Consider the following 26228-nt stretch of genomic DNA (forward strand, 5'->3'; position numbering starts at 1 on the left):
GATTTTCCTGACAGTTATTCAGGTCCAGTATGTTAGTCCGCCGGGTTGGAAGTTGAGTCTACTTTGTAACTTAAATAAATAATAAAATGGGTTTGTCCATCATATCATGTGTATATGATAGTGTCATTGCCGTATATTTCTATGATGCTGTCATAAATCATTATATTGTTATAGTGCTATTTAATAGCGTAACTGTATTGCTATACATTCTTAAATAAAGCCTGGCTTTGGGGGCACAGCATCTTTGGGTTACAACAAACTGCTGATAGACATTCACTCAAACTGATGTATTGGTGTCGCCCCCTGCTGGCTCTCTTTCTCCTAACAGTGGAAGCGTTCAAATCCTGTACCACCCTGAAAATACTCAGTTACACTGAATGGCCCTGCATTCTATTAGCTTTACTCATTGTTATTATTCAATGACGGTTGTTATACATGATGCATATTATTGATAGTTTGATGTCATCGAAGAGCTGTTCTAAATGCTCGGTAAATAGATGGCATTCATTATCAGACTTGATTATTGACATTTTATGTAAATTTCAGGTTTTGCATAAGAAATGATTTTTTTTTTTATTAACCCGTAAATATAATAGAACAATTAAACAACACAATGTAAATCAAACTGTCCACTGAGGAAGCAACACTGATTGACAATGACTTTCACATGCTGTTGTGCAACTGGAAGACAACAGGTGGAAGTTATAGGCAATTAGCAAGACACCCCCATTAAAGGAGTGGTTCTGCAGGCGGTGGCCACAGACCACTCCTCAGTTTCTATGCCTCCTGGCTGAAGCTTGGGCCACATTTGAATGCTGGCGGTGCTTTCACTCTAGTGGTAACATGAGACGGAGCCTGCAACCCGCACAAGTGGCTCCGGTAGTGCAGCTCATCCAGGATGCCGCGTCAATGCGAGCTGTGGCAAGAAGCTTCGCTGTGTCTGTCAGCGTCGTTCCCAGGGGTTCCTCCTAATGCAAGACAATGCTAGGCCGCATGCGGCTGGAGTGTGTCAGCAGTTCCTGCAGGAAGAAGGCATTGATGCTATGGACTGGCCCGCCCGTTCCCCAGACTTGACCTTTCCGTGTCACGCCCCATCCCGCCCCACCATGTAAGACAGCTACCACAATCAGACAGTATGTGACCAAATGGATGGAAACGCATTGTGTTCATTTGCAAAGCAGGCAGAACTTCCCGCTGGTTTCTTGTTCAGATATTTTCTGGATATGGATATTTCTCTGAAAAGCAAACGGAGGGGCTTTAAATAGTTCAGTGAAGGATTTTTTTTCACTCTGTTTCGAAGCATTTTTGGCAAAAAAAAAAGATTGGAATTGAGCATCACTGCAACGTTACAACGGAGTACGGCACAAAGTTCAACTGACTATCAACATCACTGAAATCTATGGAGACTCTGCTCTTGTCATGCACGGTAAGAATACATTTGTATTGTTTCAGTCTTTGTTGGCATTATGCCGGATCAAACATGCAGTACCATAATTTCATTTCTGTGAATACATTTCAGGCTGCAACTATTTCTGATTATCTGGTAATAGTTTACCAAGGAAAATGTTCATGGAACTTATTAAATATGTCTTTAGCTATAAACACCGATAAATCGTTGACCTAGTTACCCGTCATTGTGTGGTTGGTGTGTAATACAATGCAGATATTAGGTTAACCACGTTAAATCCGGCAAAGTGAATTAGCCCCAACACTAATAATAACTAATAAACACACCATTTTCAATTACCATTTTGCCTTTGTATAAAATGCGGGAAAAAGCACCGCTCGGCTTGTTTGTCTGAGGAAGCGAACACATACACATGCACGTGGAGCCAAGAGATGACGTGTAGCGTCATGATTGGTACGGTAAGTATTGTTCAGTCTGAACAAATATACAGGTCTCATTTTTCTTTTCTTTTTTAAAGGACGAGAGGATGTACCCTAGTTCTGTTCTTGAGAAAACATGATCGAGTACTGTTGTGTCTGAGGTGGAGGTGCAGCAAGTAAACAGACACATGGATGCACATGTACAGTCATTTTTATTTAGAGGCCACGGCTCCTGCATATGACAGCTGTTGGCGTTCATAAGGCAAAAGCAAGAATGAATCCACCAGCTAATTCACACAGAAAACAGAAAGTGTTTGGGGAGGGTGGGAACCCACAGGCATGCAGCGATGGCTCAGAATGCAATGTACAGCATTTTATATTTATATATATTTATATAATATATACAAACAACAGTGAGACCCAAACAAATGCCAGACATCTCATTCTACACAAATACAGAACAAAGACAGACCAACCTTTTCACAAAAAAAAAAAAAAACATTTGCTCTTTTCTCTGTAAAAGTGAAACTCAATTAAAATAGAACCTGTTTCAAGGCCTTTTTAATGTTGAAAGAAAAATAGAATCTCCCAAGTTATCAAAATGGAGCTGTGAGAATATTGCATCTCTCAAATACCCACTTGTTGAAGTTCCAGATTCCTGTTGAATCATATTTAATTAGTAAATTGAGATAAAATTACACAGCATTGACATACGATAAAAGTGCAGGTCTAGACTTACTGTCAATGATAATAACAGTGCGCAGACGACAATGTATCTGTAACAGCTGTAAACAAATACAGAGTTTTATTTTCAGTTTTAAGCAGTGGGATTTCACTTAAGAACAGACGAGACAAAGAAAAGGGTCCACACACTCATCATTACGACAACGTACCATTAATGAATGTAGAATACGACAAAGAAGCGCCATATAGGTTTGCATTGGACGAGGACACACCTATTAATCTCACTCAACATTGTCAAACAAATGGTTCTCCATATTGCTTAGTAACACACAGGAATGAATTTAGAAATGAATGACTCAAAGATAGGTGCTATCTGACGCAGCTAAACTGCCAATCATGGTTATTTTTTAACATTTTCCTCAGCATAAGTACTATTTTAATAGTTAATAGTTCCGTCATCGGCATTTCGAGCTCACAAAGAGGTCTGAGAGTGGCTATCTGAGTCGGTACATGCATCAGTAACCAGGCTAAAGTCAAAAGTGTGAAAGGGGGTGAAGGGGTTTAGGGGAAGGAGTGTCGGTGTATGAGCTCTAGTCATCCTCCTCATCTTCCTCATCGCTGTCCTTCATCGAGATGCCCTGCATTCCCCCTTCCCTCACTGAAGCGGTGGCCTCCTCCAGAGTCAGCCTGTTGCGCACCGTGTCGTACATCTTACTGTTGAGGGTGGAGTCAAGGACGCCCTGCAGGCGAAAGTCCCGGTACTTCTTCTGCAGAAGGACAGAGATGCATCAGCACAGTCTGTGGAGCGCAACAAAATGTGGGTGTTTCATCAACCTGATGGGTGCCTCTGCCCTCACCTTCGTAATCCTGATGAGGATCTTGAGCTGGTAGACGTGAAGCTGCTGATCCATGCGTTCAGTGAGCCAGGTCCCCAGCAGGTTCATGGTGGCAGTGTACCATTGCTGAAACACATAAACACAACGCTCTCCAGCAAAACACACACTCGCACACATCCTCAAGGCATTGTGGCATGAACCTAACCTTTAAGACATACAAGCAGCTACAGCTAAACACATACATTAACGTTCAAGCACCCCCCCATGTGTGTATTCAAGCATCACTTCAATAAAATCTCCGAGCTGCTTCAATACATGAGTCTGAGCAGGATAATCGCTGCTCAGCGAGTAGTAATGGACATTTTTGCATTTCAAGAGCCAGAATCAAGAATCAATGCAGCCAGGTACAACACAATAATGAAGTTCAAAATGAACACATCCTTTCAAATAAAGAATAACAAGCCACTGTTGTGATCCTGCCTCGACTGTTCATGTAAATCAAATGTAGCTAACTTGTAATTCTGCGCTCCTCCTGCTTTATAGCCCCGAAATCGTAATTATTCTGGATATATTAAACAACCAAATGAGCTAAAAATCTAAACTTCTGGGTTTGGGGGAGAGAAAAAGAATATTTGAGTATTTTAATGATGAATTTTGATTTTGGAACATCTTCATATGTCCATATAAGTAGACTTAAAACAGGAGAAAAGAAGCTGCACCATCACAGAGACCTCTAAGGATAAAACAAACTATTTACAGTTGTGTATTATTGGAGCATCTTTTCATTTCAGGGATGTATGCTTTGTTACTTTCTTACAGCAGTTTACATGTAGAGGCCAAAAAGCCTGTCGGCTGCTTAAGATACTAACAGCCAGGTATCTTTGCTTATCCGAACTTAGCTTTGCTCAGTTTAGTGTGAAAGGAGGAGGAAACGAGACTGGTTCTGTCCAAGGATGACAAATTATCATTATTTAAATTGTCCAAAGCTAACAAATAATATAAACATATTCCAAGGAAGAAAGTCCATGTTACTTCAAAGAAATACACCCAGATAAAATGTTGAATTGCTGCTTAGTATTAATTGAATGTTAATGATTGTAATATTCACACCTTTTTTTTGCATAAGAAATAATACATGTTAACTGGTCAATTTTTGAATATACTGCTTTGCAAAATGTATCTTTATTGGACAAAGTCATGCTAATATTCCTCCACTTTCATTTGTATCCTGCTTGTAGTTTAGTTGTTCAGTGTTAGTGCTCAACAATGACGAAATGTAAGTGCACCCCCAAAAATGTCATTTGAGATCAATCATAGTACGAAACTTATTGTGAAAAGAGGCTTTCAGGGTCTATATATTAATAAACAGATGTACCTGTCTAAATCCTTGCGTTATTTACTCCACAAGGCATTTAATCATTGACGTTTGATACAGTAAATTTCAACTTCGCCATTAAATCAAATCCCCTCAAATTTTGACTAATTAAATTAATGTAAATATTGTTTGGGAAATTCAGTTTGATTCAGTAAACGTTGAAAATGTTTCAGTAGCAATGAGCACTGAATAAAGCTCTTTCAGGAAACATTACCAAAGACGCTACAGCCACTTGAAGGAATTAAGAAAATAAATAGAAGCTGTAAAGATGTGACAGATTTATCTCCAGCTGCGATTTTCATTTGAAATCCTGAAAGTGCAATCCAAGTCTATATTTTGTAAAAGCAGCATGACCTATTAATTATTTACGGCAATTAATTATCCTTTACTTATAATTTATTCAAGTAGAAATCCTGAGCTGCATTTAAATACCTTACACAAATAGAAAAAGACTATGGGGAATTTAAATTATAGTTTTGACACCAGTTGATTTGGCAAAAGAAAAATAGCATGAGTGTGAGTTAATGGTTAGCAGGCAGGGAGCAGTAGTGCTATGTTCTTGTATCTTTTCTACATGTTGCTTTGGGTGGCAGTTTACCAGTTTAAAGTTACAAGAGAACAGCACCTATAGAAACAGCTGTTACGCCTCTTATTTAAAGAAAATAAGTCAACTTCAAATATGTGAGTAGGCAGGAATGCAGAACAGGTTTCTTAGGCCTTAAGTAGAAATAGTAGGATTTTAATTTATTTGTTTTTGGTGGTTTACTTGGGAGTTTTATATTTTTAGCTGAAGTTGTTTTTTAGATCGAGATGAACTGAACAGTTGAAAGGTTTGAACTTGAAGCCGGATATGCAGATGCCTGTCCACTTCACAGTGGAGTTGAGCGTACAGTGCATGCAGGCTTTGCAGGTGGGTGGGTGGTAGAGTACGTGCTGAGGAAGACTGCTGTATGTGCAAATGAGGCAGAACTCTGAGGAGGAGGAGGGTCATGCTAGAAGATGTACACGGGAAGATTATTTGACTCTAAAATCATGCCAACCAACATAATGTGATAAAACAACGCGATGCAACACTAGAGATAAGTGCCACTTTTTGAAAGAGGAGGCAGCAGGAATGGTGTTAATTAGAAAAGAGGAGATAAAGATATTCAAATTAATTAGTGAAAGAAAGAGAGGAAAAAGTAGTCTATGCAACATCTTGGAAAGCTCTACACGTGCATGCAAATGGATGGATGGATGGATGGATGGATGGATGAATGGATAGTAGTGCATTTAAATGAAAGTTAAAAGACATCCTTGGAGTTTATAGCTTAAAAAGCTGGATGGTTTTAACACGACGGTGTTAAATAAGATTTCAGTGCTCTCTGGAGACACACAGAGGACACGAGGGGGAAACTCCACATTCAACCCGACTACACTGAGGGAGGGCAGTCGGGGTGGTCCGCCAGGCCAGGACAAAAACAGACCCACACAACAGCGTCACTCCTGACTGAAACAACAACAACAACAAAATCTGATTTGTCCATCACAAAAGGAAAAACAAAACTTGAAGCGTCTCTCAGACATCGAAACGTAACCGACATCGCCACTGCCGCACAGAACTGAGTCTGTCACACACCTGTAGAGACACGGATCTGTACAACTGGAGTCTGAATGACATGAAGCACAAACATCACACCATTATGTGTCGTTGAACTCACACATGGAGGACACATTGCTGCCAATGTATCCTGCTTAGGATTATGTTTTTTAAGACAGTGCTCTCTGCATCCTCTAGCACACTGGTTACCAACCTCTTTTGGGCTTGGGACCTTTTTTTGTTTATGTTCTTTACTTGGGTCGTACTTTCTCACAACCCATCAACACGCAATGTAGAATTCTGTGGGAGTGACTGCTCCATTTCGAGCTTGCAGGCTGTTGCACTGGCTGTGTGTAATGTTAACTTTGCATGGCATCAATCGTTCACTTCTCATTTACATCAAACACACTCATTTATATTCTGACAAAAGCCTTGATTGCCTGATGTGGCTCCGACTCCTCTTAACCATGAATCGGGCAGGCTTTATGAAGTGTTCCACAACAGAATTAGAAGTAAATTATCCAGGTACAGAAGCTGACTTGTTAATCAAAGCTGGCACCTCGTTTTGATATATTGTTTTCAGCTCCAAAGATAGAGCCGTGAGAAAAATCACACCTTCCCTTTATAAATGTGAGTCACTCCTTGTCAACTGGAGAAATATTTGTGCAAGACTCATAGAAAATGTTTTGCCTTAAAAGAGCATTGTTTGTCTTGTCATTATTTAAGAGACGTGTAGTAGTAGCATAGTAGTTTAATACTATGGTTAAGTCCAAACTCAAGTTGGTGCAACAACCTGCATGAAAGGTTTTCTTGAGAAGAGCAGCTGAGAATAAACAAATAATAAAGTTTGAGCTCTTCTCACATCTAAATTATTTAACTTGTGCCCTCTTAGTGGGGTCTTGGACTCAGGTTGGGAACCACTGCTTTGACAGACCAAGAGCATAAGACATGTCAGCCTCTGACTGTGACATCATGATGGCGCCTCGGCCCATCCAGCAGGACATCGCTCACTCAGCATTACCCGTTCACAGTGTCTGCTGCGGATTAAGGCCAGGGAGGCTGAGTGTCATTTATTCAGGAAGCTGACATGTTTGCATGAAAAATATCTTAAATCACAGAAAACGGTGGTGAAGAACTATAAGTCGGTGCTTTGGCTGATGAACACTATGATGGTTTTGTTCTATCCAGAGAGCACTGCTTCAGATAATCCTGTTTTGAAGATGCTTTTATGGACTCTTTGTAAGTAAAAGTTTCCTTCTTTTTTTTCTTTTTTTTTTTTAACACACAAAGGCCCAAAAGCACTGAGGCACACTAGAATGCAGAAGGTAGACACTAAAGTTCAGAGAGAAAAGAGACAGAAAGAGAGCGACACATCAAGAAGGAAAGAGGTATGAAGAAAGCCTCTTCTGCCAGGTTGAAATACATTCCCTGGTATCAAAATGGACTTATCCCTCTCTGCCCTGCTGTTTTGCCACATTCTGGAAGGCCCCTCCCTTCTAGTGAGGAGGAGACGGCATCTTACTTACATCAAATAACCTTTCTATATACACCTCCTCATTGACCTTATCACGGAGGATATCCTGAGAGTGGCGCACAAAGGTCACGTAGCCGTCGGCCACGTCCATTCCAGGCTTCTGAAAACCAGAGGCAGAACATCGTCAAAGCTCAGGAGAGGAATAAAGCAAGTGCTGTCATCGAACTATCACAAAAAGGCAGAAAAGAAACACTGCTGGTCCTAAACTAAGCAATAAAATACAATAATTTGTTTGTGTGAGTGGTGAAGGAGCTCATTTAGGGGGTCTCTGCACTTACAGGTACATCCACATACTTAGAGGCGGCTTTCACCTGGGGGGAAAAAAAGTCAAATGGAGTGGGTGCGTTTTTAAATTCACTCTTACTTGTAATTTACTTTGTCAAACTGAAAGCAATACAAAAAGGTTTTCTATGTTTTATACAAGGGGAGGTAATTCCTGCCAGATTTAGATGGTCAAATATTCTACAGACAAGTTAAAGTCAAGGCATTACGGTTCAAAAACCAACCTTAATGCTACTGAATAATTCATTAAGGACAATAAAGCAGTAGAGGCAGATTAAAAAAAGCTTCACCTCACCGTAAAAGACAGGAATGAGGAGAAGAGAGTTCCTTCATCATATCTGGAAATCTTGGCCAACACTCCCTCCAGAATGACAACAAACTGAAACAATGCATAGAAGCAACCGTTAAACGTCACTGCATGTTGAGGTCAAGCAGCTATAATTTATACCAAGCAGCAGTATGTGTTTGGTAAGAAAGACCAAGGACAGCTGAGGCTAATCGGTGTTACTATATATGATGTCCTTTGGTCATGGGAAAATTAGAAGCATGTATATTTTGATCTGCTAATGTTTGTTTAATGAAATATACTAACGTTTATCCTGAGCCAGGCTCAAACGTGAAGTAGATTTTAACTATTGAGCTTTTGAACAGAAACCATGAATATAAAACTCATGGTGCTCATAAATCACAAGATTTTCTCATCATGCGAGGACTAAATGTTTGAGCGAATCCATCCGGTAGCTGTTTCAGCACAGCCGTCCCTGCTGTGCTGCTCGCTGACACTAGTGTTCATTTTCCCGTCCTATCAGCTGACATTCCGATAGATTTCCTGTCACTGCCGGTTGAAATTCCCACCTTTCCAACCAGAAACTGGATCATGTCTTTCACGCTTTCTTCAATCAGCTCATCTATGTGGGAGTGGAGCTGTTTCTGCAACATAAGAGATATTTTTTATTTACTAATTTCTTATTGTAGTTATAATATGATTTTTGTATTAATCCTTGTGATGTTCTTACCTCTTGACCCATCTCCAACGCACATAGTTTTGCCGACTGGTCCTTTGCATCTACCATCACGTTAAACATGGTGCACAAAGTTGGAGAGATACGGAAATCTGTGGACTTGCTGCTCTTTGTCAGCTTGGACTCGAAGGCCATCCTAGTGCTGCAGTGCAAGAGAAATATTCACACGGCATTCATTCTCATTTCATGCCTCTGAGCATCTTTGTTCCTGTCAATCTTTAATTTACTAATGCAAACGCACCGTTTGACGCAGTTCTCAATCATGTTGCTTGACATGAGCTTGATGCGACTCTCTAGGTGTTTGGCAAATTCTTCCTCGGGCCAGTGCAGATCCCTGATGAAGGTCTGGAGGGCATCCAGCTTCCAAAACAGGTCCTCTGATGTGCCGGAGCCATTACTGATACAAACACAAGCACACACGGAGGTCAGAAGGTCAAGCTGCAGAAGTGATAGGGGAGGAGGTGTGTCAGGTGCAGAGGAAGATGCTGTTCTTCCACACCTGAACAAAGCAAAACTTGAGCTGACCATATACTGACTGGTCCATCCAAAAATCTGTCTCATTCCTGTTTGTTCAGGTTTTCCCGGACAGTCAGTGTATGGGTGAAAAGAAACAGGCAGGCAGGATTGCTGTAACAAATCAATAACCATCCTGAAGAGTATGGTTATTGATCAGGGTGTGAATTTGGCCACATGCAGATAATGTCACTGCAGCTACAGCAGCTAATCGCACTCTGTCAAGACGAAGGAGAAGAGGGAATGGAGTGAGGGAGGGCTTGTAAAAATAGCTTCTATGAATGAAGTCCACACACACTCCAAAAAAGAAAAATCCAATTGATTTTCCCCTTCATCGCAGGCCCTCTCTCAACATCCATGTCCCCAGGCTGGTGGGGCCCCTGGAAGATTACCAGACAAGCCATGCAGACCTTTTAGGACAGCCTGAGGAGAGCTCATTGGGAAAGCACTGCAGGAAAGAGTCAGCAGGGAGCAGGAGTGTCGCAGAGCGGAAGCCATCTGCGTGGTCTCTGTGCCGTCACCTCCAAGCCATTACCTTCCCTCCCAATCAGACTACTAGTGGTTGGTCGGGGTTAGAGGTGAACTTAAGGCCATGAATGATCTAAATCTACAGAACAATACAAAAGCACTAAATATGTCTGGACAGTGACTTTGAGGACATACTTGTACGTCTTTCAGAGAACAAAGCTCTTCGTTTTTAACTGTAGACAGGCTGCTGCTGTTTTCAGCACAGGAAATGCCCGAATAGTGTCAGAGCAATACATTATATTAATAACTGTTTTCTTTTGGCCTGTTTCTCTACACCTCAGCTCAACAACATGCACGTTGAGGAAAAATGACAGCATTCCAGCCTTTAATTTATATCTCAAAGCAGAACCCCGACTACTCTCACACCTCTCTGAGTGCTCTTGGCATGAACATGGATATAATGATGGAGCAATCACACAATGGATTATTCTCTAATTTAATTTTGTGTAACGTTTTATCTCCAGGTAAAGCTTCACAGAAAAAGTTTTTCTGTTCTTGGAAAAATAATCGAATGCCAATTTTCAATCCTCTTTCGCTGAGACCATCTTCATACCAAGGCAGTCTGGGTTTGCTTCGTGTTTTCTAAAGTAAACCAGTTGAATACACACTCAGAGTCATATATAGCAGCCATCCACGACGGGGTAGAAAAGCTAGGCATTTGTGGAAGGTTAACTGATAGTCCTGCTACTGGCACTGGCAGATTTGGTACTTTGGGAATTTGGAGGTTCACATTTGGTAGATTCACATTGGGCAGATTACTTGTTAAACTCCTGCAGAAAAGACAAGACAAACAGAAAAAAAAAAAAAAATCCGTAACAGTGGTGTGGGAGCTGCAGAAAGACATGTAACACTCATCATCAAAGTAAAATTAGAAATCAGGTGAAGACGGTAATGAACAGTAACACACACCGTATACAAGACAGTCATTGTCAAAGACGCACAGTATACAAAGACCTAGAGAGAGAAGAGCGTCTGGATGCACATGTATGGCAAAAATAATTAATAATAATAATTTAAAAAAACGAAGACCAAGAAAAACCTTTTACCTAGCTTAATCAATTCTACATATATATATATATTCAAAAAATGTGAAAGCCACAACAAATGCTAAACAGCAACATAACAAACTGGAGGCCTTTTTTTCTGGCAAAATGTCAAAGCACACTTTATGAAGGTTAGTTCACACAACAAAACAAAAACTTTGCGCGTTGCCCTGACCCAAATGTGTCTGAGAAATTGGTAAGACACATACATTAGTCTTAGACTATTTTCAGCGTAAATAACTTATTTCCTGAACAGAAAAAATATATATATATAAAAAATGGGTTATTCAGCCCACTCTTGGCTCTTTCTTTAAAAGTGAACCTATATGAAGCCTGGGTGAACAATACAGCTGCTCTCCCAGATTCCTCAGCCTCCACACAGTCAGTCTGTCATCTGAATATCCTGCAGCCTAGCTCAGAAGACGGAGGCTCCTTACTTTACCGGCTCCCAGGACTCGCGCTCAAAGCCCTTGTGAATTGACTGTGAGATGGAAGACTCCATCAAATCCACATATCTAACCACCAGAGGTGCATACAGATCCTGAAGGTGTTTGTGGAACTTTCCATTGCACAGGTGATCTGTGCAAAAGAGAGGCAGTGGCAGGGAAGAAAAATTAATCTTGTTTATGTAGAATTTATAATACCTAAAGTGGCGGCACCATAACTGCAGGGCACGTGCTTACAGTCTGTCCGGAGGAAGTCATTGAGCAGCTGGAAGAGGGGAAAGCTGTCCCAGCTCTCAGGGGACTGGATCTCCAGAGCGGCATCCATGTCGATGGCATAAAGGGCCAGGAAGTTTTCAGCATGCTCCACCATGAGATCTGTCCACCATGCAAATGCCTGGAGAGACAGCATGAGGGACAGCGAAACAGGTGAGCAAGGGCTCCAAGTTGAGAAATGAGATGAGAGTCACAAAAAAATAAGACTAGAGGAAGGACGGAAAGAAGGCAGACATGGCACGCATAACTGGAGCTCATCAGATATTGAAGGGAGAGGACACAGGTTTTGTGTACGCTCCATGAATGAAGGAATAGGTCAACATTTTGGGAGATATTTGCAGAGTATTAGACCTCACTATCACTCTGCAAGCTTGGCTTTGTATGCTGCATTAGCCTGGCTAGCAGTTTCCCCTTGATCCTGGGCTTCAGGCTAAACTAAACCTAACTTATTGAACCTACTTTAAATAAACAGCACACAAGGCAACTCATTTTAACCATTATGTCCACTGCACCTAAAACAGCTGTCCCTCAATGACCCTCATCATGTGACTCCTTGAATGTTAAAACACACACCTATAAACTGAGTCGGCACAGATTCAGTTACAATTTGTCTCAGTTGTAAAATTATTATTTGTTATCTCAGTGTGGCCAATTCAAACATGCTGGATCACTAGAACTGGTCATTCTGTGTTATAGTATTCTGGACACATCTGACAAAATGACCGTTGAAAGGTTATATATTGACTCACTGCCACTAGATATCAGACTCAAACAGTCACAGCAACAAACGGCTCGCAGCCTTTCAGGAATCCTAGGAGTCTTTACAACATTCTTGGTGGAGGTATATTCAGATGTAAAAGTGGCATCATCATTTTCTTTTTCTCAGAAAGAAACCAAAAGTGTTTGCTTCCCAAGATGTCAAACTATTCCTTTAAATATTAAATATGTTTGTTTTTATAGTTTCAGGATGTGTATTCGGATTTTTTCTCGTCGTGCATGTTGACAGACTTGCTGATTATGCCCTTTTAAACAAGTTTCAGGGAAACATAAGAACCTCTGTTAGTGTGTTATGTGTGTTTAGTACGTGTGTGTGCGTGTATGTGTCAGAGCACTGGAGCATGAATACACTGCTGTCACAGATTCGTTTTAAAGGAAGTCAAGTTTGCTTGTAACAACAGAATCAACCAGTGCATGTGGGGTTGGAAGGGAAAAGTGCTTTTTCATGCAAATCTGGAGCTCCCCGCATGCTTTACTGTCGAGCTAATAGATGAGGGGATCCACCATTTACATCACTGACAAGCCCGCTCGATGCAAATGTGACTCATGCACATCCTTGAATAGGCGTACCAAAGACTGCAGCACACAGCATCTCCTGTGGTGTCTGTTCCAATTAGCTAAGTAAGTCTCCGAGATTCAGCCGACAGTTTTCCAGGTCGGTCAGGACTTCTTTGACAGCGGAAGGGCTGTAGTTGCTCTGCTCACAGTCTTGGTGTGGTTTTTTTTAGTGTGTATCATTCAGACTAACATGTTGCCAAATCTATCCAAATTATATTGCATGCTTCGTTTAAATCTGTTCAGCCATTTTCCCCATTTGGCTTGACCACAACAGTGGTGGTCCACACCGTACTTACCTGCCTCATACCAATATTAAAATAAAATAAAATAAAAAATAAATCTTGACAGTTTTTTTAGAGTTAGAGAAACGGGCAACAAACAAAGCTCATCTCCATCCATCACATTCGGGGAGTGGGATTCTTACGCAGGACTTTAAAGGGAAGGTTAAACGGGTGTGGGTAGGGGGGTGGAGTCACACAATGGTCAGCAGGTGGAGCGACCTTTTGACAGAGGGGCGCATACAGGAGAGCTCTGAGCGCTAGGAAAAAAACCAGTGTCCAAGCAGACTAAACTACAGTGCTGTATCTATGCAACCACGTCAAGGGACCTACTGGACATGCACAGAGCATTATGGGAGTTTCTCATTCAACTTAACTACATACCTCTTTTCCCTGCTCGGACAGTCACCAATCATATGACAGTGAGGACATAGGAAGATGTAAAGAACAAGTCTTTTTGAGGCATCTCTATTAAACGTATTTAATACTGTGAATAGACAGCAGAGAGGGATGAAAGAGAAGCTGGAGAAGAAATGCTTGAACAAGTGCTGACTGTGAAATTAACTGTTGAATGGAGGGGAAACAAATGTTTATGGTGAATAAAACTTCAAAGGTTCACATGGAGCAGACTTTTGGGGAATTTACTGGCTCAGCATGCTTGAAGAGAAAGGACATCTCTTTATGGCCTGATGAACATGCTTTATGATAACACTATGTTGTGCAAGCTACAGTGCTTTTCCACTTTAAACACGTTTGCGTCCACGTCTAAGCCTCCAAACCCACCCACTGCCACAGCAGCTAGGAGCTCGCTCTGTCTAGAAGGGAGCCTGTTGCCGTAGTGGCGCACATGCCATACAGGGGGGGGGGGGGAGGGGGTCGTGATGAGGACTGTGAGGAAAAAGAAATAAAAATACTGTACCGATTGATCTCCAGAACTTGTGACTGCCGCCTGTCAAGCATATTCAGAGAGATACAATAAATCTGCTTTATCTGTATATTCTACGATCACAACTGGATCACCTTCAGATCTACACAACTGCACATTCCCAGCATGCTTTCCTTGAGGTTTAGTGTTTATAATAGCAAACAGGATACAAGAGTGGTGGAAAGGAACATTAGTCAGGTAATAGGAGAATTAAATCCTCTACATTTCAGAATTAAATATTTTCTTTAATTATAATAACCTCTAGCAAATTTGATTTTTGCATTACTTTTGCATTTTATTTTTTAACTCAAAGTAATAATAAATTCTAGACATTCAAAAACCTAAACATATATATTGAATATATACTTACACACTCAAATGCTTTTGACGCACCTTCTCGTTCAATGGTTTATTTTTATTTTTATTACTTTATACAAACTGAAGACATCAAAACTATCACACAAGGGAGTCCTTCGTCTTCTTCTTCTTTCTCCTCCTTATCCAGTCAGGGGTCGCCAAATCAACCGTCTAGTCGATTGCATGCTTAATTCTGGCACAGTTTTATGCCGGATGCAATTCCTGCCGCAACGAGATATGGAATTTTGTAGCCAGAAATAAATTTGTGAAATGACTCTAAATATGTTTTATATTTTGGATTCCTCAAAGTTGTTTTGATTGAAGCTTTGCCCTTGCCTTTCTCTCAATGAGCTTAGATAAGGAACGCAGAGTGAAGGGAAAAGGAGCAACAACTGCTCATCTCCTCTGGGAACTCCTTCAAGACTGTTGGAAAACCATTTCAGGTGATGTGAAGCTCATTGAGAGAATGACAAGCATGTAAAGCAGAAATAAAAGCAAAAAGGAGAATGTAAAATATAAAACGTGTTTTGAGTCATTTACCTGTTTTTGTTTAACATAATTCCATGTGTGTTTATTCATAGTTTCAATGCCTTCAGTATATATATATGTGTGTGTGTGTATTGGAGATTTCAATATAGGATTGTAGAAGAATAGTAGACCTGCATAAAATATTTATGACTTTCTGTACAGCACGTGTGTGTCAATACTAATAACGTTTCTGTTCTTAATATATATACATATACAGTAATACCTCGACATACGAGTGTCCCGAGACACGAGCAAACCTGTGAGCAAAATGTAGCTTTGAGACACGAGCAACTTCCAGATGCTGGCGCTAAATGGCCCCCTCCCTCTCTCTCTCTCCCTCCTCCTCCGTACTGCTCACTGTCATTAGCGCTAAGAAGAAGAACTCTTTATTGTCATATGTATATCATGTCAGTGCACACACACACACACACAAAATGTCATTTGCACCCTACTACTACTGGGCCCCTCTAACAATCCACACACATAGAGTATGTAGGGCCCCTGTGACATGCATGGAGGGGGCATAGGGTGAGGGCGCGGTTGGGTGGGGTGGTGCCTTGCTCAAGGGCACCTCGGCAGTGCCCTGGAGATAGACTGGCCCCTCTCCAGCCACCAATCCACACTGCATATTTTAACTGGGCTGGGACTTGAACCGGTGACCCTCCGGTTCCCCACCCAAGCCCTAAAGAAGTTAATCTCATAATAAAACCACATTTTATATTACAATAATACTGTATATCATGTAGTATATCATTGTGTGTGTGTGTGTCTCCATAGCAATAATTTTAAAAAAGCATTGATTTGAGTGTTTTTAGACTCAATTTTTAGATTCAATTCTCTCAAGTTAATTTATATGGGAAAAATGTATTTGACATACAAGTGATTTGAGTTACGAGCTCGGTCCAGGAACGAATTATACTCATATGTCAAGGTATTACTGTGTATATATATATTGGTGCGTTTGGTTCAAAGACCTAAGTGTTTTTTCCACCACTTGCTAATTTGTATTCTTACCAAAAAGCATGCGTAAACTGTGAGTACCATTGTACTGGCCTACATTTCCACTTTACACTCCATTCTTTGATTACTTTGAATTAAACATTGCATTTTTAGCATCTTGTATAACACTGCCACTCTCTGCTATGAACTGAGTAGAAGACTAGAAGAAAGAACTTTCATTTCCCCCTAATTTACACTCTCTGCTCAAAGAGCTCCCCAATTCCAAGCAACCATGCTCTTTCAAACACCAATTCGAGCTTCAGAAATGTAAATAAATCTTTGAAAAGGTTATAGATTAATTAATTAGTTTTTTCACATAGATGAAAGCAGCTTTATTCATAGAGGACTAATAAAAAGACTAACTCCCTGTTGTGGGCCGCAGTGAGATAAGAGTGAGAGTATAGAGGGAAAGTGTTTTGAGGAGGAGAGGGTTCTCACTCACCTCCGCGTGGTGTTCCTGGTTCTGTTGGAGGACCTCTATGACTAACTCCGCCAGGCGAATTGTTTCCTCCAGCTTTTTGGCAGGTGTGACTAAGCGGCCTACGTTCTCTGAGACAAAAGGATGAGGGTGAGGGATGAGTGGTTAGTCAAGCACAGGTACGGACTCCGGGGGGGGGGGGGGTCTGACTGCTTCAGGAGAGTGTAAACACAGTGCTTACACTGTGATATTTACCTACCATACCCCCTTAAAAAGTAAAGCGTGTTCACATCCAAATGCATTTTGGGTTGCAAGACATAAAAAAAACAAAAACAGGCACAAGAATAGTGGCATTGTGATGGAAGTGCAATATGGCATCAAAAACATGCATATTGTGAGGTGGTACTGAATAAGCCATCTGTATAAGGAGCTGTCACGTGACATGGTGGAGAAACGCTCAATGAGCAGACACTGTAAAAATAGTTCATTACTTCTTGGCAGTTTTCATTAAATTATCTCTAAATCCAGACTTTCTTGAGTCGTTTTCACACTTGACCAAACAGACTCGGTTCGATTTGGGGAGCTGAAAGTCACAACAATTTTGAATTTAACACTTGTTTCGTTTCTGCTTTCACACTGACTTCTTATAGCGCACCGAAGCTTCTGAGCAGCATCACATGGTTATGTTTGGTCCGGTGAGCTTTCACACTGCATACGAACAGAACCAGGGTTCCATCACAAGCGAACCGACACCCACGTTTCCAGGCAGACCAGAGTTTTTCATGCTTTTTTCACTTCATCTCACTGTGCTTTTTGTAATTATATTGACTTGAATCTTTTTACACTGCATTATGAATGATACCACACAATGGAAGCAGCTCAGAAGGCAATCAAAATGATTGTGTGCATTGAAGGTTGTTTCTAAAGAACAATTACATATCCTATAAATCCTTTAAAAAAATAGATTTATACATTTTACATTTCTAATCAAGTTTTAACTAGAATGATCAATGACATCTTTGTCTGAATGAATATTTTTACAGTGCCTGAATTAAGGAATCGCTCACTAAGGTCTACTTGGCTCTCTTTCTTTTTTAACGGCGGTGTATAATTTGCAAATTCTCCAAATCACTTGCTCATACCTTCGCTGACAGAATGATCAGATAAGACCGTTACATGTAGTGAAATGAGATTAATCAAACAGTGCGTCCATATGGAATGATATGCATATAATTTGAACGTAGAACGAGACTACATAAATCTGAAATTAAAAAAGCACATGTATACGAGACTACATAAAACATAAGTGGTATTGACATTGACGTTCTGCATCGGCTTCTTGTGTTACTTCTGCTATTATTTCACTACGTACTACCATCTTCTGAAATAACAAATTTCAACCCAAGCCAAATGGAAATATCTATGAATTTTTGGGTCCTGGTTAAATTAGATTAAATGAATGACTTACTTTACATATTAGATTGCTGTTAATGGTAATCTGAAATATCTAAAAAAAATTATAGTTTTAAAATAAGACAATAAATACTCGTGGATGATGTGTATAATGGTGACTGCAAGTCATAATTCTGTGAAGAGGAGTATTAACAGATGTAAGATTTTAATAATGGATTTATCTGGAAGAAAAGCAAAACTGGTCATTATAGCCTCATCAGAATGATTAATCCATTAAACTCGTAAGTGCTCTAGGATATATATTTATGATTGCTTTAAATTAAGAGTTTGTATTTTCAAAGACAGAGTACCATTTCCCAATGTGTCTGATTGCTGTGAAAATTGAAAGGCTATTTCAACAAAAGAAAAGCAAAAAGAAAAGCATCCGAATATTTTAAGTTTAAGATTTGGGCTAATGATTGGTTGGTTGGATGACAATGTCCGGCTGTACTACAGAACCATATTTGTGTGTATTTTGTTGTGTTTTATTACTTTATTGCTTACATGTGTGTAATAGAAATTAGACAGACTCGGATTATTAAAAGAATGCTCTTTAGTTGAGATGTTTGATAATGTGTGCTCCATTTCAAACTACTCTTATGTTGCTCTTCTTTCACTTTTATTTTAACATGACTTATTCGTTTTGTAAGAGATTGCATTACTCTACAATTTTTCATGCAAAATTGTTGCTTTAAATTACTTTCAGGCACATGCAACTTTAAAATTGGACATTGCACTATAGTATAGCATAGTCTTGAAACACGCTAGTATTATGTTACTATACTATATTTACATAAAGTAATACAATCTCTGAGTATTTACTTTACTAAGAGATGCTTAAAACATGCCAAGACATTTGAGAATTTGAATGTTTATTACAAGAGTGCATATAATATATTGTGTGAAAGATGTGCTACAGGTAAATTCCGTGCATGCATATGTTCTGCATCTCTTCACGAAATGCATGTGTGTGTGAAGGAGTTTGAGTGTCAGGTCTGTGTGTACATGTTTATGTGCACTGTGGCTAAGCCACAAGCTAAACAAAGGTTCACCTGGATCCTTCTGATCCTTTTGACCTTTCTCAACTTCAGCGAGAAACAGGGAGAGAAAAGAGGAGATGTTTAAAATTAACATGGTTCTAAGGTTATCTTCACATTACATTGGGGAGTGGGCTCAGAGTTCTTATTCATCACGTGACCCTTTGAGAGAATCTGCTGGGACGATCTCAGCTCCAGGGACTGAGGGTTCTGGGCAACAGACAAACATCACGAACACACAATAAAACCACAAATACTGAAACTATTAACCTGTGGAAAATTAATAAAGTGATAAGATGCTTGTTAACAGACAAAGCTTTGACTAGCGTCAACAGTTAAGACACACAAACAGCTGTCAGGATCATAGACAGGACAGAGTGGCCCGAGTCCGTTTAATTTGACACACAAACAGGAGCCGTTAAAACACCCTAGCCCTCTCCTGTCCTCCCCATACAATAGCGCTGTCGACAGATGCTCCTTCACGCTCTAGTGTCATGGTGAAAAGCAAAGCCTACCTGTTCAGCACATCACCCCACTGACACATGATCGGACCAAATGACTGGCGGAGGTAACCATGTAAGCAATGTAAAAATGTAAAAATGCATTCAAGTCAAAGGAATGGGCATCCAACCAAAAGAAAGAAGCTTACAGACCAGACTGCTCATTCATGTCCATCACAAACAGATGGTTCTAAAAAGGGACCCCCGACTGATTCGGCGAGTTACTGCTCAGATCTCTTGACCGGGATGCTCCCCACACACGTTCACAGACAAAAGGCAAGGATTTAAAAAAAACAAAAAAACAAGCATGACGACAGCAACATCTCTGAAGAAAGAGGAGATGCAGGAAGGAGGATGGGAAATGGGAGAAAAAGAGGGCTGATAAAATGGAGGAGAGAGAGCGACTGGGAGAGGATGATGAAGGTACTCACGGATGGTTAAATCCATCACTTGAGACGCCAAGCAGAAGACAGGGTGCTCAAACATTTCTCTCTTTTTCCCTATAAAAAAGGATTGTGGCATGCAAGAGGCTGGGATCAGAGGTGTGCAGGCTAGAGGTCTGAGTCTGATGGGAAGAGGGCTGTCCTGGTGAAAATAACATTCTGAGGGCAGATGACCCACTAGCAAAACCAAATATTTGGTTCATTTTAAACCTGGCTCCTCACAAGGACAGAAATTCAAATCGTATAGCAAAGATAGTAAGGCTTGAATCCTTAGTATCTTTAGCACCCTGAAGGTTTTCTTTCAAGGCATAAACAACATCAGAGGATTTTTTTAAGTATGCAAAGCCAGAGCAAGAGAGAATAAGACATTCTAAAATGTCTTGTCTTGATGACATTTGTAATATGTAATCCATGCCAATAAGAAAAGGTCATGTTGTTATGTCTCAAAGCACATGCAAGGAGGCCGATGCTGGTTTTGTGGTCGTTCAATTCCAGCATTCCTTTGACTGATCACATCACAAGTCAAGAGGTCAAAGCCCACAACTGTAGGAGAGGAGGGGGGAAAAAAGCAGAGCAGACAGCAACAGACAGGAAAAAGAAGAAAGTGGTCTTCGGCAAGAACACACGATAGAGGTGACAGGAGATATTTCAAGGCAGGGGAGTAAAGTGGGACGGTTGGAGTCAGCTCGAGGACTCGGAGACGCAGCAGCTACGCTGAGGTAGTGCATTGACTGGCGCTGCAGCTCGGAGGGGACATTCAGTCACGATGGACTAACAGTCCGATTCTAAAATGCCAGCAGATACTACACACAACTTGAATACTCAAGGCACAACGAGAAATCAGCACATCAACAAATATCAGGGCTTTGGATTTGAATGCATTTTTACTCACACACCTCTACACAAAAGCCAACTTGACCTACAGAACAGCACAGAGCTAAAGCAGGCCTGAAACACAGGAGAGAGTTATTGCACTGAGAGACAGAAAGGGACCGACAAACTGTCACAAATAATTTGGGATGCCGCAAATCATTTGGGATATGGACATATAAAGATATATAGCTATATATCTTTATGTCTATATATCTGTATATCATATGCCAAGTGTGTAAAATAACAGCAACAATCTTACACTGGAAAAGGAAAAAAGGAAGTCTGGAGTTATACTGTGTACGTGATCTTTTGTCAAAAGATTTTTTAGAAAGTAGCTTCCGTTATTTTATTCCACAAAGAACCACTGGGAGAGAATTTCAATCTGAAACCATACAAAAAAAATAGTTTTTAAATGCATGATTAACACACTCTCACCCGATGTCATTCTGTATTTCTGGGTCGTGTGTTTCTGATTACCTTCGATTTTAGCATATTCTTTAATCCGCTGGTAGTTAAGCTGGGCTGCCTGCTCCAAACATTTACGGATCACTCCTTTAACTTCTTCTGGTGGAACTGGGGTCACAATGTCTTTCATTAGAACCTGCAGGCAACATTAGAGGGGAATTATGTAATCCGATTTCATTACATCATAATTGTTTCAGTGTGTGTGTGTGTGGGGGGGGGGGGGTCTTAAAAAAGCCTAACCCTCTCCAGCAAGGACAAAGTGGCCTTCAGTGCTCCCTCTGGTCGGCCGAAGGGGAAACAGTATCTACAAGGGAAGACACAGGCAGGCAATTGGAACAACAGTGATGTCGGCTTAACATGTTGTGACTTGAGCTAATGTGATGTTGGGGAGTTGTAAAGTCACCTGAAATTTACAATATGATTTTCCAAAATCACTCGCAATCGCTCCTTGATGTCTTCAAACCTCTCCTTCTCGTCCACTTTTACTGTGCTCAGCCCGTCAGGCCTATGAGGATCACAACCCACATACTTTACCCAGCTGACCCTGCAGAGGTTCAAATTATGCAAACACTCATCTGACAAAAACAGCAAATAAATCAAAGTTTCACAGTCAGTCGCATAGGACTGACTGCAAATAACATTGAATTTGCTTCATGAGTTTTTCTTTGTGTTATAAAGGACAACGTCTCTCACCTGTTTTGCCCTTGAAACTCTGTCATTTTGGAATCCTTTCGCTTTCTAAACTTGAATATGCGTGATCGTTTAGAGGCAGTGCGAGGTTCTGGGCTTTGGGAGTTCTTTGGGGACATTGGGGTTTCATAGCCCAGTGGCCCCCAGTAATTGCTGCCCTCTCTGACTTTAACGAACGCATGGGAGGATGAATAATATGGACAATAAGAGACTATGGCAGCAAAGGACAGAGAAAAAAGAAAACAAAGAAAAATGGTAGAAACAAGGAAATGTGTAGAAATATGCAATTGATTAACGACACAAAAATTGGTAAAGGTTAAGCATATTAGAACATAAAATTAAATACATATAAACATGGCAAAATTATAATAATGGAAGACAAAAAAATGCATGGACTGCTTCTGATGAGGCTGACTTTTCTATTTTGTTTGTTTACCTGAGAGAATACAATTTATATTTGTTTCAAAGGAGTTGAAATCTTCACAAGATCACAAATCCAGTTTACAAATGTCACAAAACAAATAAAGGGTTAGGGCACACCTGTTCCCATGGACATGGGAGGCACAAAAAGCAAAGCTGTAGTGAAGAAGAGTGGGATCGATAATAGCTCCATTCTCTGCTCGTTCCAGAAGATCGCGTAGGTAACACAGATGTCTGTGACAACCGCGCACTCCATTCCTGGCACAGTATTCATCCAAGACAAACACCTGGCCTGGGCTAAACCATCCCTGCAAAATGCAAACACAAGCACGGATCACATTACTGCACATCAGCAAACGAAAGCAGCTTAATGGCGTAAAGATATCAGAGTCACCCACCAAGCAGCAGAAGGTGTCATTGAGCCTGTGGTCCAACGTGAGTCTCTGCACCAGCTCAAAAAGCGAGGCGTGGTCGAAGCTACAGGGGTTAGCGGCGATAAATTCATCCATGCCATGTTTCTGAGCTCTGTCAGCATCTATCCAGCCAATGGCATAAGGGAGAGAACATGGTTCAGAGGAGAGGGAGGGCATCAGTGTGGGGGGGGCGACCAAACTGCAGGTCTTCGTCACAACACAGAAACAGTAGGGATTTTGTTTTTCTACTTCTAAGGGCAAATTATAGACACTTACAGCTTACATTGTCAACTTGCATCGTGTCAACTTGCATCGTGTCAAACAGCTTAATGAGATTTTCTGCATTGATAGGTGTGCTTCTATTGATCTTCTACTGTATGTGCATACGAGCATCTCGCTGTGCCCCATTCCCTGATGGCTTTCATGGGAAATAAAATATTCCATGTTTGAAAGAGTGCTTGCTAGATAGAATTAGATGCACTCTTCTTTATGTAGTCAATAGATTCTGCCATTCGCATTTATTGAATGTCATTCAGGTCCTGTCAAACATTAGGCTGTGTGCTGGTAAAAAAAAAAAAAAAAGACAGAAATATTGGGAAAAATCTGAACATTCTGTAGAGATACAGTATAAAGCACTAATTCAAGGATAAAGCTATAGACTAAGGGTTTTGCTCTAGGTATGAAAGTCATACTCAGATTATTAATGTCTGTTTTGCTTCAACAAATTTGTCAATAGTCTTTGAGAAGTTCAGGCACTAAAAACCAACTAAATCTGAGACACCATTATTTATAAAACATTGAGTTATTTGTCTACCAGAAACTCAATAATTATAAAGGAAACTCTTCGTGGACTAATATTTTTTGCCTTCTCTAAATCACAACAGCTAACATCTCCCGACTAAACTGACCATCATTCCTCGCGTTGGTTGAATTATACAGCTGTCACAGATGACAGGATGGGAACAAAAATGATTGAAAACAGATAAGACATGCAGTCATGTCCTTGGTGTGCGTGACAGCGCCATGTTCACAAGACACAGAGATGAGAGATGGTGATTTGGCAGTCGGGTGGGAGGTGGAGGCCTGATCTAGTCTGGACAGGACCAGGGTACCGAACAAAGCACGACAGGCATCTATCAACCTCCAGATCAGTGGAAGGAAGTAGGTAAGGGCTATAAAACGAAGGCTAGTCATTCACTGGAAAAAAAATGCTTTTAAAAATGGAGGAAACTACAGAGGATTAAACTACAGGACATTAGATTACTTTCAATCAAATCTAAAAAGGAGAACTTTCCAGATTGTTCCAGGAAAGGGGAACAAGACAAGTAAAGTAATTCACATCAGAGAAGAGTAGGACAGAGTCCCTAAGGTTGGAAACACCAAGTTAAATCAGTAGATGGCAATATAAGTGAACCCATGTTGTGGATGAGAGGACAGTGACTGGATGAAAGAATATGGGTATAAGACGGTGATCAAACTCAGAAGTGACGACCGCAAGAGGAGGATTCACTCAGGACCAGGTCATAGAGGTAGTGATGGAGTTGGATCAGAGAGAAGATGGGAAGAAAAGAAGAATGGGCTATGTCTCCTTCAGTTGGATTAATTTAGCAAATGCAGTTTCCCTCCAGAATACACTTAAATACTACAGTAGCCTTATCAAAACTTAATGACAGTGACTTCAACCAGAAATATGATTACCAAATCCCCAAAGTAAAGAGGCGAGTACTTTTGCATACATGTTAAAAAAAAAAAAAAACATCACATGCTGGAGAACAGTGTGACTTCATCGAGCTTTAAAACGTCATGCACATCTGCAGACTCATTTTCATTTTCAAAATGTGCATGTTTGATATTTTTGAGTTGGCATTCCATCTTTTTCTCTCTACGCATTTGCAAGTTGACAATACTTGATTATGTTGCAGTGTATTCATGATCTCTACCGAGCACTAACAGGCATACCACTACCAGAGATCTGTAATAGGGTAGCAATACAATTTGGTGCAAATACATGGGTAAATAGCATGAAGTCAAAAGAGGCAGAACTGCATCATTCTCTGGGAGATGGGGGGGGGGGGGGTGAATGAGTTGTATTTGTACAAAAAAGTATGGACACATGACAAAGGTGTTCTCCTATTCAGGCAAACAAAGGGCAGTCAAAAGAAATCAAAATGAGATCGCTCCTTGCTGGAGGTGTAACACTGGTGTAGTCTCAGTCTACAGGCCCATCTACTGTGGGAGGAAGGGGGAGGAGGAGGGGAGATCTGGAGTATTTCATTGTAAGAAGGGGCGGCATTAGCTACTCCTTGTCTTTGGCATTCAGAATACTCCGCATACATATTTGCCAACTCTCATTGAGAGAATTTAAAAAAAGAAAAGAACTAACAGCATTTGAGCCCTCTGAAGGAAAGCGTGATGAACAGTTGGGAAGTGGTCTTGGCAAAGGTCACTCAAGCATTAAACATTTTTTTTTTTTTTTTAATAACTGGTCCTCAAGTTATCTGCACTTCTAGATTTGAATGCACTTATAGAAATATCTGATATTTCCTGTCTCCTCTAACTGCTTAAAGGTAATCAGTTTGTTTTCTGACCTTTTATACATTTACGTGAAATCTTAAATTTACACTCGTATCATCTTATCGCTTTACTCTGAGGGATTCAGTCACCAATAAAAGATAAGAGAGAAGGCAATTATGCAGTAATAACTATGATAGCGGCTTTAACCATTACTGAGATAAAACATAACTTCTTGGCGTAAAAAAATACATGCATCCTATACTGGCACGAATGGATGCTTCTTATTATTATTCTCAAGTTGAGGTCGTCAAAAACGGGGAAAAAAAAAGTTATCAACTAATATCTAAGACATGAGGCGAGCCGTGAAAAAGGAGAAGAGGGAGAGAAAAAAGAACGTTGCATTTGTCAGATAATCAGCGGGGATTATCTGAGCTGTGCCGGCTACAGGGAGGCACTTACCCTTGAGTCCAGCTAGAAGACAGCAGGGTAAGAAGGGACAAACCAGAATAACATAAAGACTAGCAACAAGGCTGGAGGAGAGCAATCACGAGAGACCCTGAACTCGCAGCTGCATTACTGAAGAAGGGTACAGGCAAAGCATGAAGAAGGAAACACAACTCAAAAAACAACAACCTATAC

At 40.6% G+C, this 26228-nt stretch overlaps 1 protein-coding gene across 1 annotated transcript in view; it reads right to left on the reverse strand.

Moving 5' to 3' along the window:
* Positions 1–3101: 3101 nt before the first annotated feature.
* cadpsb (Ca2+-dependent activator protein for secretion b) overlaps positions 3102–26228 on the reverse strand; it is a 50847-nt gene continuing 27720 nt past the window's right edge. The window contains exons 12-33 of the mRNA XM_068742957.1: positions 26049–26060; positions 23061–23197; positions 22783–22970; positions 21956–22057; positions 21793–21856; positions 21565–21688; positions 20203–20271; positions 19287–19319; positions 16807–16913; positions 14475–14504; positions 13940–13948; positions 11907–12063; positions 11661–11802; positions 10789–10950; positions 9381–9536; positions 9134–9281; positions 8973–9047; positions 8413–8496; positions 8114–8146; positions 7828–7935; positions 3369–3473; positions 3102–3278 (exon numbers count right to left, since the gene is read on the reverse strand). Of these exons, the coding sequence (XP_068599058.1) occupies positions 3102–3278; positions 3369–3473; positions 7828–7935; positions 8114–8146; positions 8413–8496; positions 8973–9047; positions 9134–9281; positions 9381–9536; positions 10789–10950; positions 11661–11802; positions 11907–12063; positions 13940–13948; positions 14475–14504; positions 16807–16913; positions 19287–19319; positions 20203–20271; positions 21565–21688; positions 21793–21856; positions 21956–22057; positions 22783–22970; positions 23061–23197; positions 26049–26060 (2222 nt within the window). The remainder of the gene's footprint in view (positions 3279–3368; positions 3474–7827; positions 7936–8113; positions 8147–8412; positions 8497–8972; positions 9048–9133; positions 9282–9380; positions 9537–10788; positions 10951–11660; positions 11803–11906; positions 12064–13939; positions 13949–14474; positions 14505–16806; positions 16914–19286; positions 19320–20202; positions 20272–21564; positions 21689–21792; positions 21857–21955; positions 22058–22782; positions 22971–23060; positions 23198–26048; positions 26061–26228) is intronic.

Source organism: Brachionichthys hirsutus, chromosome 8 (assembly GCF_040956055.1).
Source record: "Brachionichthys hirsutus isolate HB-005 chromosome 8, CSIRO-AGI_Bhir_v1, whole genome shotgun sequence".
Lineage (NCBI taxonomy): Eukaryota > Metazoa > Chordata > Actinopteri > Lophiiformes > Brachionichthyidae > Brachionichthys > Brachionichthys hirsutus.